Raw genomic sequence first — 17006 nt, 5'->3', positions numbered from 1 at the left:
TACAAGCTTACTCCATGTAAAAAAAGAAAAAAAAAAAAAAACCCTGACAAAAACCAAAAATTGTCTTAAGGTATTGGGTCACTATGTTCTGCCAGAAAACTTTCAGTATCATGCTTTCTGCAAGTCTTTTGAGTTGTTTTAAAGGGATGGACCACCATTCTTCTAAAATATGTTTCCGCATTTGAACATCTGAAATATTCAAGTTCTGGGTTGTGATCTTGAAAACGTTGAAGGCCATAGTATCGTCTTTTTTTATAATCGTCAAACCAAGGCCTTCTCAGACCGTTTTATCATTTATTCACTCAGAATAACTCTCAGAGAATAAATGGGCCCGAACCATGCCTGCACAATGCATAAAAGAGAACTCAGTATCATGGGTTCAGATTTTTCCTTTTTAAATGTGTCCTGTTAAAGAACATCCCATATCTTTGCCTTGAGAAACTCTTGGGTTGCTGTTGCAGTATACTTTGGGTTATTTTCCATCTGCACTGTGAAATGCTGTCTGATCAGTTTCACAGCATTAGCCCAGTACACTTCATAATTCATCCTGCTACTTTTATCAGCAGTCACATCTTCAATAAACACCAGTGGTCTTCTAACAGACTCTACATGCCCATGCCATAACAATGCTGCCACCATGCTTGAAAGATGAGCTTGAGATCATAAGCTGTTTCATTCCTTCTCCATTCTTTTCAATTCTCATCATTATGATACAAGTTGATCTTGCTTTCATCATCCAAATAATTTATTATTCTAGAAATGGGCAAGCATTTTTGTTTTTAGATACTTTGTGTCAAAGTGTAATCGGGGTTTCATGTTCTTGAGTGTAACTAGTGGCTTGCACCTTGTTGTAAACCAGGAGTATCCAACTCCAGGCCTCAAGGGCCGGTGTCCTGGAGGTTTTAGATATCACCCTGGGTTAACACACCTGGATCAAATGATTAGTTCATTACCAGGCCAACTTCAAGACATGTTGAGGAGGTAATTTAGCCATTTAAATCAACTGTGTTGGATCAAACACATCTAAAACCTGCAGGACACCGGCCCTTGAGGCCTGGAGTTGGACACCCTTGTTGTAAACCCTGTATTTCCATTCAAGGCGTCTCTTGATTATGGACTTTGACAATGATATGCCGACATCCTTGACTTTGGTTAGATGTTGTGAAGTTGTTTTTCATCATCAAAGGAAGAATTTTGAAATCACCCACTTTAGGTAGCTTTATGGTCTTTTAGTGTTAATGAGCTGGTCGGTGCATTGAGTCTATTTAATACTTAATCACATTCTTTGCCTGCTCCTGAAGTGTTTTTGTTCTCTGATAGATTTATTTACATTTTTAATATCTTTGGACCTCATATTAAGAGTCCAAGTGAAAAGCTCCCAAAGATGACTTCAGACCTTGAAATCAACACTAAATATTTTTTCTGCTTAGTCATGGAAGAAAAAGGGGACGGGGCTCATTTGTCCATGAATATCCTTTTAAGTCAGTTATTACTTTTAGCCTAGAAAATGGGAGACTACGTATAACAATGACTGTAATACCTAAAAAGTTGATTTATTTCTTTCATTAAACCCTTTAAATTAAAGCTGAAACCCTGCAGATTGTTTGATTTAAAATCCACAGTGGCTGTGGATTGGGGCAAAATTTTAAAATGTGTCACTGTTCAAAAAATTTATGGATATAAATACACTATATGCAGTTTATAGAAAAAAAGGATCAAATTACCTTTAAAAACTTATTTTTACTTTGCTTCATGCATGCTTTTGCTACTTGCAAGTAGGTCTTCCTAAGCATCAAACTTACCCAACCTACCAACCTGCAGGCTTCATCTGTACATCTCTGACATTTGTGTATACTAGGAATTCCCTCCACCCAGACTGTTCACATACTGGAATTACTTACACTCACTTTTTGCTGTTATTTTCCAGGTGAGTAGAGCTTAAAAGCAAGGTTTAGGTTCTAGGTTTTGTGTTTATAACTAAATGCCAAATAAATGCCTTCATTAAGAGACTCTCTGAAAATGGTGCAATTGTCCGCTCTCTGCGATGCGCCACTGCTCACCCCATCTGTGATTGCAGCCGTGTGAAGCTGCTATAAAACAGGTTGGCCCTCTAATGTGGTCTAAGTTCATTACCCTCCTCCTCAAATCCTGATCTTTGTGTTTGCTTGTGCTGATTGGCAAGTCTTGACACCAAAGACAAGATGTAACTTTTTTTGTTTAGTGCAGCTTTTTAGCAAATTTATCACTTACCTTTTTGTCTTACTGAGACTTAGGACACTCATTCAGATTTTTTCCCCTAAAATAAACAAATCCATAACCCTAAAATGAAGTTTAGTAATTTAGTATTGGACTCCTCGGCAAGGGGAGCGTCGAAATGTGTTGCGCAGTACATGCCTTGTGGCCCTCGACAACACACACGTTCGTCCTGTGGTTACATTTTACAGAGTGGTCTTGGCATTCTTGGTCTCATCTTCAGGCAAGGAAATGGGATAACTTGTTGTTGTGCATGTTTGTGTATCTTTTCAGAGGGAACACTTTGGCAGGCACCATTACCGCCCAGCAGTAAATTGCCTTGTAAATTACAGTGCCGGGGTAATAAAGCCAGATTTGTATATCACCGGGAGTGGAGACTGTGTCTGTCTTGTAAATTTAATTAAACAGCAGGTGCAAAATCAGGTCATATGGCTTTGATGTGCCCCATGTGAGAATGACAACCAGACAAAGATTCTAATACGAGCGGCATTTACATATTTTTGCATGTGGCGTGCGGCTTGTACGGAGGTAGGGGGAGTCTCGCCTATCACCTTGTAGTGTATTAAATTTCCCCCAAATTAAAGAGGATTTTAAATTAGCTGTTACCTTCAATTTTAATAGATCTACAACTAAATAAATGCTTAATCTCTTTAAAGAAAAACATCCCCTTGTTTCTTTAGTGTGCATATAAATGCTGCTATTACCTATAGCTAGTGAAGACTGAAACACTTTTGGACTAATTGGCTCTTATTGCCTGTCTCCTGTACATTGCACCTCATCACTAACCTATTAGAGTGCAATTAAAGAACTTCTCAACTTCAGATAAAAAAAAAAAAATAAATAAATCAATGCATGCTGGATGATATTGAGAAAAACTGCAGTTTTTCTGGCCAACTGGAGTTGTGTTTTAATATAGATCTCCTTCAGGCTGATGTGCACTGAAGCCAAAAATCATCCTCTTATGGCTATGCTTGACCTCTGACACTGTCAACGCGCTGTCTGGGCTCCAGAAGGCCCTTTCCTGTACATCTCTTTGAGCTCTCTGCCAGAGAGCCTACAAACATGTCAGCGGCATCAGTTGACCTGTCTGCAACACCTTCGCTTGTTTCTTCTTCTTTTTTTTTTCTTGTTGGGAGGAAGTGGTTGATAATTACCACCTAGGATGTAGCCATCTGTGCCGCCCTTTCACGGCCTGTTAAGCTCGCTTTTCAGAAAGTTTACTGTTGACAGAGGGCACGTGAGAGGAGTGAACACCGGGGCATGCTAAAAAGATTGCACACTCAAGCAGTATTAGAAGCAGCGCTAAGGAGCTGATTTACAGGCTGAGGAGGTGGAGGAGGAGGAGGCAAAGGAGTAGGTGCTAAAGAAGGATGGGGTTGGGTATGCTCATTAATGAGCTTGCATCCAGAATAGTAATACTGGAAATTTACATCTAGTCAACATCAAACCATTTAATCTGATCATTACTACTAAGCGAGTTTAAAAGTGACCACAAAAGTTCACCATCTCCAGCTTGTTTTCATCCCAGCGCGCACACTCTGCTTGTGTTCTGGCTCTGTAACTTTTCATCAAACCTGCCCATCACTCAGAGCTGCCTATTGTCGTCAGACGTGAGGGACACCTGTGTTTCTGCAATAAAGCACCAGTTATCGTCAAGCTGTCGGATATCTGTCACTATGGCAGGCTCGATGTGGAAGCCTTCACTGTCAAAACCTGTCACTTCACTGAGTCTTTAATGAGAAAAAGCCAAGTTGGAACCACAGGCACAGACGTGTGCATCTGAGTGAGTGAGAGATGGAGCAGGCTGAGGGAACAGGTGCATGGCTGGAAGCTGTGGTGGTGGTCGGAGCAGTAGGGGCTCGGTACAGTACGTCATTCCTGATAGCTGATGATTCCAGTCCCACTAATCAAACGCACATCAACTGCCAGTGAATAAAAGACACATGACTGACATTTCATAAAGAGCAGCGGGATGGAAATCGATCCAGCTCCGTTTTACAAACTTCCTCTTAAACTCGCAGAGGAAAATATTTTTTCCCCATTCTAGCCTCGGGTATTATAAAAAAAATCAATTTGTGAGCTTCAGATAATTTTCTTCCTAAACCAAATATAAACTGAACTGGAGCATCCTTCCATGATTGATTTCCCTGCAGTTCATTTTCCACCTGGCAACATCCTCATTAACTTGAGTGCGTTTGTATTTGCCTTTGCGTTCATGGCAAACCCGACTCCGTAAGATCCTCACCAGTGCGTCATCTTGACAGAAAACAGAATTTGTTAAGATTTCTTCCGGCAATCGGCAACTGTTATCCTCACCAGGCAGGCCTGCTGTCCCGGCAGGCTTTTCAGAGCCCAGGTGAGGAGGCTCAGGTGAATGCCCCAAGGCAAACTTCTCGCAGATAAAAATCGAGAGAAAGGAGGGATGTTGGGGAATGAGACAGGAAGCAAGTGGAGTTGGAAAAAACAGGAATAGTTTAGAGAAAGAAATGGGTTTAGGCGATGAGGCAATGAGGTGCAATCGCAGGAGGCTAAGTCAAACAAAACTCGGTGCAAAGGGAGAGGATGCAGATGACACATGAAATCAACAAGAATGCAGAATGCATCTTTTTCATCATAGATTAGTCCAGGAAAATACATATTATTTTAACTTCACATAAAAGTGATTTTTCTTCACCAAACTCTGCTGTGTTTGAATGAATTCCAGTACTTTTATTCACTTTCTTGTCCAATTTGAATGGGAATACTCATCTGAGTGTTTAACTAATCTAAAAAACAGCTATGCAGTTGGAATAAATGTGAAACTACAGTCAGCAGCTTAGCTTAGCATAAAGAATGGAAGCTAGGGACAACAGCTGTCCTGGATCTGTCCAGAGGAGAGAAGCAAGTGAACCCTGTGAGAGGAACAAGTTTTTAAAAAGAAGCTACAGACTATTTTTTGCACATAACTGTGATGTCCTGAAGTTTCTTCTATGCCAAAACCTTGTAGTTTTCTGCAGGCTAAAAAAACATGTTGGTCGGTAAGATGTTCAGCAGTATCAGTCTTCTTATCCAACTTTCAGCATTGATATTTTGTCCACATCTCAAATTCTTCCTTTAATGTGATATTTTGTGACATTCACTTAAAAAAATTATTTCAAGACTATCCATTCTTTTTTTTGAGCCCATCTTGCTGAACCACAGGAAGCTAATGAGAGCTAATAGGTGTCACAGCCTTGAGGGACAATGAGCAGTACAGCTTCACGCTGGGATAAAATAGATCAGAGGCGGAACCCTGTCACCGTATGTCAATCACCAGCTGATGTACAATGGCCCCTGGTCACAATTAGAGCCCTCTGTGCAAGTATGAGCAAATACACATGCCTAATATTAAACCTTAACCCCCATTGGGAGCTAGCAGGGAGCTCTTAGCTCATAATGTCAACGTGTGTTTACGGCATTCTTTCCTTAGTGGAAGTCTCCATCAGAGTGACAAGTGAGAGTGAAAGAAAGGAAAGTCAGAATGGGTGTGAAAGCTCAGTGGGACAGAAAATACTGAACGGTTGTATTGTTGTATTCTGCACCTACCAGTGTTTCCTATGTGCAAACAAATAGGTGAACAGAATGAATGTGTGGTTTATTTATCCCCAGCTAATTTGAAAAATGTGTTGCAGGATTGAAAAATAGGTGGAAAAAGAAAAAAAAAAAAAAACATCTTAATCATTCTGCACTGAACACATCACTTAATATTTGATTTATTTAAAGCCACTGTGTGCCACTACTCACAAACACAATGGGATGTTTTTCATAGCACTCTAGTTCCCTCTTCTGGCAAATGGACTTATGGTTAATATCGAGTGAATGGTGAATATTGCTTTCAGCACTATCGATTACGTCCCACTGGCGCACCTTATGGACTGGATGGCTCATATGGATGTTTCTACTGATTTCTGGTCACTCAAAGAAAATCTAAAGAAAACATTTATAGCTGCAAACATTTAACTGGAACCTTTTGAGACTGAGAGAAGTGAATATCTACATAAACACATTGACCAAAATCAGACAGGCATTTTTAAGTACTCTCTAATATTTGGTAGAGAAAATGATTCATGTATGTAAAAAATGGAAAATGTATCAGACAATATGAAACAGAGGTATTTCTAGTGATGTCATAAGTTTAACAGTAGAACTGATTATACACTTTTATTAATGTAAATACTAATTCAGACATTAACATTCATGATAACAATTAATGTCAGTAAAAATCAGTGTGTATGTTTTACTGCGGTCTTTAAATCTGTCTTTTCTGCTCTCACATGAGTGGTTCCCGATTTGTCAATAGCTCTACATGAGGTCATGACATAAATCATGCAAAAATAAAGCTAGAGTCCAGAAGATTTTGAGTCCCTGCTCTGAATATTCAACTACCAACAGGTCGAGCAGACAGATCATGCAAAGCACCGTCAAGATAGTTCAATTTGTATTTCATGCATTAGACACACTAGGTTCACATGAATTGTATATTCAGTTTAAATTAAAAAGTAAATAAAGGGCTTCTGACTATTTTAAGACTTTCAATTCTCACTTGCAGTAATTTTGAAAGCTTAAAGCTTAAGAGTATTGTTGATATTGTAAGTACAGAGCAGCAGATGAGGGGGGTGTTGATGGGGAGCAGGATGACGACTTGGCAGCAGAGTGTTGGAAGGTAAAGCCAGAACAGACCAGCCTGATGGGCCGGCAGCCAACACACGTGTGATAGCAGAATCTTGTGTTCTGTAACAGAGCAGGTGCAAAGGCCTCGTCTCTTCTCTTCCCATCCAGCCCCTCTTTCAGTGCCGGGGCTTGGCTCTCTGTTTCCAGTTTCTCTGAGGTTCAGCTCTTTGTCTCGCAGGTGATACACTCATCTCTGTCTCTCTGTCCATCCCCGCACCTCCTGGCACTCTCTCCCTGAATCATACTTCATTTGCTCCAGATAACACATCAGCTTCAGCGCCCATCCACAAACCTTGTCACCATGGTGCCCACAGATGGCAACTTCCTGTGGTCCTGCCTAGTGATTGGTGGAGCGACTTCCAAACAGAGAACAGCTGGTGAGGGATGATATATCACCGAGCGTTTGCACTTTCATTTTCAGGGTTGTCTTGTTAATGCTCCCGATCCAGCATCTGGCAGGAAATAGAAACAAAGGAAGAGAGAAGGAGAGAACAACCTGTTCTTTGGCAGACCTTAACAAAAGGCCGATACATCTTTGATGAACACAAAGAGATGCAGTAGAACAGAAAGAGCCGCAGTGAATAAGAAGGAAAGATGCTTGGTGCAAGTTAAATAAGGACAAATCGAAATATTATTGTCTATATGATTCAAAGTCATTTTTTTATACAAGTTATTAAATGAACCAGACAGGAGGGTTAGAATAAATAAAAATAAAAAATAGCCCTGTGAAAGGTGACAAAATTTTTGCAGCTTTTTGTCAGATCTGTTACTCTCTTCTTTCTTTAAGTCACTTTTGACTTCAGGTATCTCTTAATAGAAAATTACACATTTGGAACACTAGAGGGAGCTATTTGACAATTGCATGAGCCAAAAGGAGACATGTTAAGAAATTTATGGAAGCCTGTTTCTGCCACTAAAAAAATCCAAAACAAAAAAAACAAGTATCCATAACTCGAAATTTCGAGAAACTTTTCTCAAAATTTTGAGTTAATAACTCGAAATTTCGAGTTAGCTCTGCCAATCAGTAATCTACGTGAATTAGGTCACTTTCTTGTTACCCGGAAGCATATGGCGCAGAGTAACGCGCACTCAAAACCGGATCGCAACAAATTGGCGCTTTCGCGAGTACGTTTGCTGATAGTAACGCCATGTGATTCAGCTAGTAACACAAGGATTTCATCATTTTTGAAGTCACGCTGAAAATATTCAATCTGTGCATTCATGACTGGATGTAATAGCTTAGCTGTAGCATTTCTACCTAAGGGCTTCAGCTTCCGGGTAACAAGGAAATGACACCATTCACGTAGATTACTGATTGGCAGTGCCAACTCGAAATTTCGAGAAAAGTAACTCGAAATTTCGAGTTATGGATCCTTTTTTTTTTTTAGTGGCGGAAATGGGCTTCCATAGAGATTAATTTTCCCTGCATGCCACACTTAAATACGAACTGAAATTAATCACAACTGTAAAAGACGTCTCTAGGTTACATTTTTCACCTAGTTGTAAGCAGCTCCAGTTTGAGAACCACTGGCATCAGTGAAAGAAGAGGACAGAATCACGAAAACAACAACCTTTAATACCTGGTGTCACAGTGTTAGTGGAACTGTAGATATATTAAGATGCCAATTCTAAAGTTGTACAGAATGGATTTAATGCAATTTTACAATGGTCATAGCTTTGTTATCATTTAACCTTTAATTACTCAGTGAACTAGAGACATTGTTTCCTCATAGTCCTGTGTATGGAAAGCAATTTCTTTGAAAATAACCCACCTACGGGAGTGACCGATAATTGTAACTCATTGTAATTAATATACGACCAATAAAAGGGCGAAAAATCCCTCTATATAAACGGATAATACAAATACACAAACTGATGTAACAAGTGTACAAAACATAAAATATATCAAAAAAGAAAAAAGTAATAGACACATGAAGGCCATCTACTAAATATAGGAAGGCTGACCAACATATTTTATGGCTGAACATCAAAGTGCATTTTCTAAACAAAAGAAGAAGAAAAAAAAAAAACCCAAAACAGGATGACGACTTTATCAGTGCCACCATATGAAAGCTCTTTAGAGGCTACAATATTATATTTACCATGTAGAAGTCAAAGAAAACTCATGCAGCTTCATCTCTTGACACAACAAGTTATAAAATATAGACTGCTGCTCGTAACCAAACTTGATCTGATAGTTACAAAGTTGATTTTGAGCCTTTGTAAAATACTCTTTCCATTCAGGGCCCCAAGTAATGAGAAGCAAGCCCTTACTCAGGTCATCCTATTCTCCAGCACCTGTGCTGATGAATCATCTGCGTGAAGTGGTTGTACTCTGTAGGCCTTTATGTTGAGCCTTGAAAAAACAAGTAATCATGCTGCCCTTATGTTTGTTGCATAATACAGTATCTACCTGTTTATTAATGCCAGCAGACATTGATAAAGAAGAATGTTGAGTTTGAAAAAGAAAAGAAACAAAGTGTCCATGATTTGTTACTTTGTGCCTTTCAAGAATTCGATGGACTTTTAGTTTTTGGATTTAAATAAATGTTTACTAGTGGTATCACCCCCTTCCTCAAACTGTTAAAACCCCTAAAAAACAAATCTAACAAACCAAACAAACAGTTGTGATCATCTGCATCGACTTTTCCATAGAGTTCATTTTAGCTGCTAAACTCCTCCAGTAAAACACAGCAGGCACCATATCACGCACGTCACAGATCATATCAAGAAGAAGTAAAACGATAAAATCCATATTATACAGTGCAGCGCTTACATAAAGAAGCAGTCATTTCAACCCTGTAAAAACTGTTAATACATTACAAAGACGTGATCAAAATGCACACACAGCTCAGCTTCCTTTTGCCTTCTGGGAAATCTGCTTGGCACGATTGTCATTAAAACAATGAGTTTCAGCAATTTAAATGATTTGCAGCGAAGAAATGTTGCTTTGAAAGGTAGAAAATTTAACCGAATTCAGTGTCAAATGATCATGCTCCTACAGAAGGCAAGGCCAATGAAAGCAACCCAAGCTACAGGTAACCCATTCAAACCTGAAGGCTACTAATAATAACAATGTTTTTTCTAAAATTTTATATAAGAGTTAAAAACAGGTGAAAACTGGTAGGAGGTGCAGGTGATCAGCTACTGTTTAGCTTATACAGTATTAGCTACTCTTGTTAACCCCTTTATTGGCAACTGTAGCCACACTTTTAATGAAATGCTACATGAACACTGATGAATTGCACCAGAAGGAAAGCGAGAAACCGAATGGCTTATTAAAACACTGGAATGGCTATGACAGGTTGGCACAGTGGTTAGCACTGTCGCCTCAAAGCTCGAACCTGATGTTCAACTCTGGTCTTTTCTGTGTGGAGTTCACAGGTTTTTCCTTCTGCGCCCGTGTGGTTTTTCTTCATGTGCTCTGGTTTCCTGCCTCACTCCGAAGACATGCAGGTGCTACGCACGGTAGCAAAACTTATCCAACTACAAACTTCTCCCATAAATTAAATGTCTCCATTTTAAACTGAAAGGTTTCTACTTTTTTCTTAAACTGACTTACAGTTTTGGTAAAGAAACAAACAAACAAAAAAGCACAATCTCTTTCAATTGCAGCCTTTACGTGTTGGGACATAATAAAAGAAAATCAGAACTCAGCACCTTCTTGCTGTTAGGCAACCGCTGTGAGGGAACAGTGCTAACTGCAAAAACCCAATAACTACATCTCAAGACTCTCCAGGCCTCAGTTAGGATATTAAATGTTAACGATGACAGTACAATTAGAAAAAAGAGAAAAAAACAAACAAATATGGCTTGTTTGGAAGTGTTACCAGGACAACGTCTCTTCTCTCTATAAAGAACATAGCAGGACTCCTTAGGTTTGCAAAGCTGAATCAGAACAACTTGCAAGGCTTCTGGAACAACATCCTTTGGATAGATGAGACCAAAGTGGAGACGTTAGGCTATAAAGCCTAATGCCACTTATGCTGTGTTTGGTTTTCACCAAATCAACACAGACCCCTCAGACCAACTATCAAGCACGGTGATAGAGGGGTGATGATTGGGACTTGATTTCGAGCCACAGGACAACTTGCAATCTTTGAGTTGACCATGAACTCATCTGTAAGCCAAAGTATTCTAGAGTTAAATGTGAGAACACTTGTCTATAGCTGAACAGGACAATTATCCAAAACACACCAGCAAATCTACAACAGAATGGCTGAAAAGAGGGGAAAAAAAGGGTGGGGTGGGACGGCAAATCAAGGTGTTGCAATGACACAGTCAAAATCCAGACATCAACCCAACTGAAATACCGTGATGAGACATTAAGAGAGCTGTGCATAGATAATTGCACAAAAACCTAAATGAATTAAAGCAACACTGAAAAACAAGCAGGCCAATATTCCTCCACTGGACCCAGAGGACCAAATATTTTCTTTTATTATGTCCTGGTCTGAAAAACCTCCGAACTGACAGTTGGCGTACCGTGATTATAACCAGGTAAGATTGTTTTTTAAAAGGGTAATTTCATTTTTCTGAAGACTGCAAAGAAGTTGGCAAAGGCAAATTCTTCTCTGGAAACCTTAAAACTAGCCTAAGGACAAAAAAACAAAACAAAACAAAAAACCCAATGCACTGTATATAATGATCATAAAATGGATATTTTCCAGATGATTCCCTGATTAAATTAAAGCGACGATATGCTGACATTCTGCAGCTCTCATTACACAATAGTTCCATACAATTAATCATGGCCAATCAATAACCTTATCATTACGGTAATGCACAAACTTGCATAGATAAAGTGATATAGTATAGAGCAGCTTGATATTCATGTGCCCAAAGATTTAACATGCTTTTTAAATTTACTCTATAGGCTTTTCTGACATTCCTGCAAGGAACAGCTGCTTTTTGTTGGAGGTCTAACTACCAACAAAACAAAAAAGACACTCGGACCACTAACATATGCAAGTTTGCAGTTTGAGCCAGCGGGCATTTGTTAAGACTCAAAAAGTGGGAGATCTGAGTTGATCTTGAGATCATTCACAACCATAGCTGGATTGATCGCTCTCCTGCTTAAAGAGGCTCAGAAAATACAGGGCTTAGATCACAAAGAACACCATTTGAGAACAATTGTTTATATTATATGTAGAGAGAGATATCCTCGGTTTTTTTTTGTTTTTCTTTGTTTAACAGTATGGCTATTAACAGAGTGGCATATGAATGACATCATAGAATCGTCTGGATATAAAGGGCTTCACTGACTAGTCCTTAAAACATGCTTTCCCTGGGATCATTTGGATCTGACTTGTTCTTTTAGTGCATGGGGGGCTTGTCTGATTTTCACTACTTTTAATTTAAGGCCATTCATTTCTATTTGGCTAGACTGCCGCCTAGGGACTGAGAAATACAGGAGTGACATCTTTTTAGTGAATTAAATTAAAACAACTCCACAGCACGTGGATACGAGGTCCTTTGACAGAGTTTAATTTAATGCTAAAGGGGAGTGCCACTCAATTTGTGACATTTGTGAATTTAATGTAGAATGCAAAGACAGTAAAAGAAAGTAAGGTGATAGTTAACCAAAACAAGACGCGATTATCATTTTATCACAGGAAAAACTGTTTTTTTTTTTCCTTTTAATGCATTTGAGAGGCAGTCCCCTTTAATATGTTTGCCTAACAGTTGGAAAAACACTGTAAAGTACAACACATAGACACTACTTTGAGCACAGTTCTATTAAAAGCGCAGGATTATAAAACATTGACATCATCAAGAGGACGTGCTATACACTGAGCTGAGAGTAACGCTAGCCTCCCATCTCTACCTCAGTCGCAGACATGACAAAGAAATCATGTTCCGTGTGCAAATCGAGTGAACACCAAACATCCGTGGTGTAACTCTATTATGCTACTGACTGAATCTGTAGAGCTACATCGAGTGTGGTGGTGAGGGAAAAGCTTTTGTTGCGCATAACAAACCAACGAAACAGAGCGATGAAGTAAGAGTTCTTTCTAAGGTGGCTCCTGCATGACATGGTCCATATAAGAATAATAATAAAGAAAAAAAATCGTTTCTTAATGTTGATTTTTTTCCCTCCTTCATTTGCAATTACCCACCAAAGTGCAACAACAAATTAACCCACACCTCAGGAGAGGGGGGGGCAGCTGAAGTGGTGCAGTCATCCTCCACGTCCCCAGTCTGGCAACTTCTCATACATTTGGACACAGTAGTCCCTCAACGAGTCTCATGTCCACTAACCTTTGACCCCTGCACCTCTCTCCCTCGAGATAAACATGTAGGGTCGCTTTTCTGCCATGCCTCCCTCATGCAGAGCAATGGATCCCCAAGCGGCTTGGGCTGGTGCAGGTTGAGCCCAAAAAAGAAGAAAGTTCTCAAAGCTGGTGGGATGGGAAAAAAAAATAAAAATAAAAAAAAGGGGTGAAAAAGGACAAAAATAGATAGGCCCATCCTTGAAGCGGCTCCCCGTGCCAACTCGGATGGTGTTTTTTTAGGTTGGCAATGGGTCATCATCGCCTTTGCTGCACTTGCACTTGCAGCAGAGTACGATGGGAGTGGCCAGGAGGAGGAAGGGAGAGGCAACCAGCAGGAGAAGGCCAAAGCCAGCAAAGATTCCCACAACCTGCAGGGACACAGCAGCGAGACATTAAAATAAAAAAAACAACAACAACAACAAAAACCCCCATTATTTAAATAAATGCAGCACTCTTTTAAACACACAAGCAGCCATGCATTTAATCTATTAATGCTGCAATTCAAGTAGCGTTAACAGCTTTCAAAGTCATTTCAGAAAGTTTTATTGCTGATTTTCTCTTCAGTATGTGTCATATAAGTTACCGATATTTTTTTGAGCAACTGTGCATATACTGTTTCCCAAGTGTCCCAAACTATGAGCACAATTTCTGCAGTAACACATGTTCACCAGTGGATGTCACCAAGTGCTTTAAAATTATCTTTTTTTTCCCAACATGTTAAGAATGGTCCATTTTATTCCGTTTTACACATTAGGCACCACAATTTATATTTTCATAATTGGGCAAGTCCTTTACTTCTTTTATTTTATTTTTTTTTATTTTTTATTTTTTTACTCAGAGGGAAAAAAAAAGGATATCAAACAGTGGAGATGCCATTTTATATCATTAAAATAAGTTCTATACTGCAGTACATAAAGACAGAAAGCCTTTAGTAAAATGTTCTTACTCCCACAAAAAAAAAAATGTAAGGACATCATGATTTTGTCACATAGTGAGACTGCACATAGCAAAGTCACACATTCAGTTACATAATTATGTACTTCTCCAATCAAGTGGCACAAAGGATGGTTGTTTTCCAGCAGAACCATTTTGTGTGGAAGTTATGCAAGTGTTCTACTAAGGAGATGGTTTTTAGGACTTACCAACACAGTCATAGATTTAAGAACTGTAGAGTTACATGTTGGTAAAATCCAGCTTTGTTTTGTTGGTAGCCAGGAAAATTAAGTAATCCACCACATGGGGGAGCCAAACTCCAGGAAATTCACACACAGCATGATAGAATACATAATCGGCTGTCACATGCAACAGTGACTTATAATAGCACATTGGGTTTTTTCTTCCTCCAGTTTATTTGGGAAAATATATTTTGCAGGATTGCTTGCATGCAGGGTTCTTTTAAAATAAATAACAACGACGAGCGTTGGCTAATGCATTAACTGTTATTTTTTCAGCAAAAAGGCTTTGTGTAGTGAAAAACAAACAAAAAGTATCAAGTACAGGGTCTTCTTATTAACAGAGCGTTGTGGCACTTTGAAGCATAGCATGTGACATTGCTTCAGAACGATGGTACGTGGCTACAACAGAAGATGCTTTGCTCTGATACACCTTGGCTTTATAAAGGAAGCGAAAGGGAGGCTTGCATATATGTGAAAGCGCAAACGGGTGTGAAATGAGGAGAGCGAGACAGAGAAAAGAGACACATAGAACACTGAAGCTATAGCTGGCCTCCACCAGCTGAACTGTAATCATATGACTCAGCCTGCCCTACTAGGCAACAGATGCCAATGTGTATGCTAATACTGGGAAAATAGCAAATATGCTGGACAAAGGGATGTGCTAAGCTATGAATAGATTTTTTGGCTAATAAGTGATACTGAGAGGGCATTTGGGAGCTCAGTCTATGAATTAAGCACTTCAATATGTCGTATCATGAGGAAATCTAATCCTTTATATGCAATGTGTAGCTTTATTGGATTACCGCCAGGTAAAGAGAGACCTTGGTTATGTAAACCTTTTTTTTTTAAGCCTTAAACAGCAGGACACTGACCACTAGACACTTGTCGCTGCATGTGGATTGAGTTGTTCTTTTGCTTTTGTGCTGTTACCATAATACGAGCCCATCACTGTATGTGAATGTGTGCACCGAAGGAGAGACAGAAGCAGAGCCAGGGAGCACGTGTGAGGCCACATGCTGCAGCGTGGCTAAGAGAGGGGGAGGCAGAGGGGGAGGGAGAGGGGGAGGGGTGGGTTGCCGAGTGTGACTTGCGGATGGGGAGGTGGGTGTTCTCACCTGTGTTCTGTGCCAGATAACGGACGCCCTGGAGTGCCCCAGTTTGTTTCGACAGGGCCCTTTGTCATAGTGGATCAGGAGAAAGTCATCCTAGCACATGACACACATACAGATAAAGACTTGACCATCAGCTATCTGAATGATACGGGTGGGCGTTCAGAGAAAATTGCTTTTTAAGTGACCTGCGGAGCACGGTCGCCTGTGTGCTCACACAATTAGGATTATATAAGGGCACCACAGCTCATTAATCACCAAAGTTATATGAGTTCAGCTGAGGTTGTCACTTTGAACAGTCAAAATAATGAAAATTGCAAATACTCTTAATGTAAAGCTACGATTTTCTGATAATTAGAGATATTGTTGTCCCATGGAGTCAAATAATATCCAACATTAGCAGTGTGAAAATGCGTTACAGGATGAGGAATAAAAATGCCACTCACATCCAAGGACTCCAGACAGTACCAGCAGAAGGCATGCTTGCAGTTCTTGCACATCATCTGTGCACAGCCCTCGTCCCTCTCAATGTAAACTTTACATTTAGGACAGCGCTTGATTGGGGCATCATCCTCTTCGTTCTTATAAAAAGAGCTGAGGAGAAGAGACGCAAGTTAAGTGTGTTCAATTCAATATTCAATATTCATACTATGTGGCATAACAGGATTTTATGTAGTTCCAAATCAGATTCATCTAAATAAACACATATGTAGGTGTCACCAGTCACTAAAATGGCCTTGAACTCAACCCCAGACTACCATTCTCCTGTCCTCTCAGTGTCAGGTTATCTGTATCCATTTCTCCCATTATTTCTAAACAGCTGACTCCGAAAACCTGTGCATGAACAGCTCTCTGTCATTTTGCGAATTATCCGAAGACAGCAAACAGGCCCATTGATTTTTCAGGCCGGTCTCCATGAATCTGTCATACTGTTCGTTTGAGTGAAACACAATACAGTCTCAACACCTCCACCACTTTAGGTAGAAACTAGAAAACAATGAACTATATTTAGAACATGACTTGTTTTTGTCTCTCCCAAGTTTAGCAAATTCTACTGTGTTAAAAAAAATTCTTCTGCATCATGAAAGAAAAACACTTGTACGACTTGTAGAAACCATAATCTTGTGACAGGCAGAGAGATTAATGTTTAACATAAGCGTAGCCAAAACGAACAAAAAAACCCAAACAAACGCAAAGAAAATGATGCTTTCAATGATATCCGTATGGTGAACAAGTGTAATTCAAACACCAAGGCTCTTTACAACTATGAACCCTCTTCTCCAGTGTGGCCTCTGAGCTCTTGCGCAGACAGCAGAAGGTTCTGCAGAGCTAATGGCATTTCCAGGGTAAGAGGATAAGACAAAGAAATGGGTCAGCTGCATGCATCTCTGAGCAAGTCTGTTCTACCTTAGGAGACAGATGCTGTACCCTTAAAATTAATGATTAATCTATTTCAGCCGGCCTTACTGCAGTTTAGTTGAAGCAGATTGTTTTATCTCTACCTA

General features: G+C 39.7%; 1 protein-coding gene across 1 annotated transcript in view; it reads right to left on the bottom strand.

Annotated features, from left to right (window-relative positions):
- Nucleotides 1–8497: 8497 nt before the first annotated feature.
- Nucleotides 8498–17006, bottom strand: part of rnf144aa (ring finger protein 144aa) — a 29676-nt gene continuing 21167 nt past the window's right edge. The window contains exons 6-8 of the mRNA XM_084914269.1: nucleotides 15948–16095; nucleotides 15508–15597; nucleotides 8498–13585 (exon numbers count right to left, since the gene is read on the bottom strand). Coding sequence (XP_084770395.1) covers nucleotides 13454–13585; nucleotides 15508–15597; nucleotides 15948–16095 — 370 coding nt within the window. The 3' untranslated portion in view covers nucleotides 8498–13453. The remainder of the gene's footprint in view (nucleotides 13586–15507; nucleotides 15598–15947; nucleotides 16096–17006) is intronic.

This window comes from Perissodus microlepis, chromosome 19 (assembly GCF_051167445.1).
Source record: "Perissodus microlepis isolate ML-2025 ecotype Zambia chromosome 19, ASM5116744v1, whole genome shotgun sequence".
Taxonomy (NCBI): domain Eukaryota; kingdom Metazoa; phylum Chordata; class Actinopteri; order Cichliformes; family Cichlidae; genus Perissodus; species Perissodus microlepis.
Note: the sequence above shows the minus strand (reverse complement) of the source record. Positions and strands in the feature narration are given on the sequence as shown.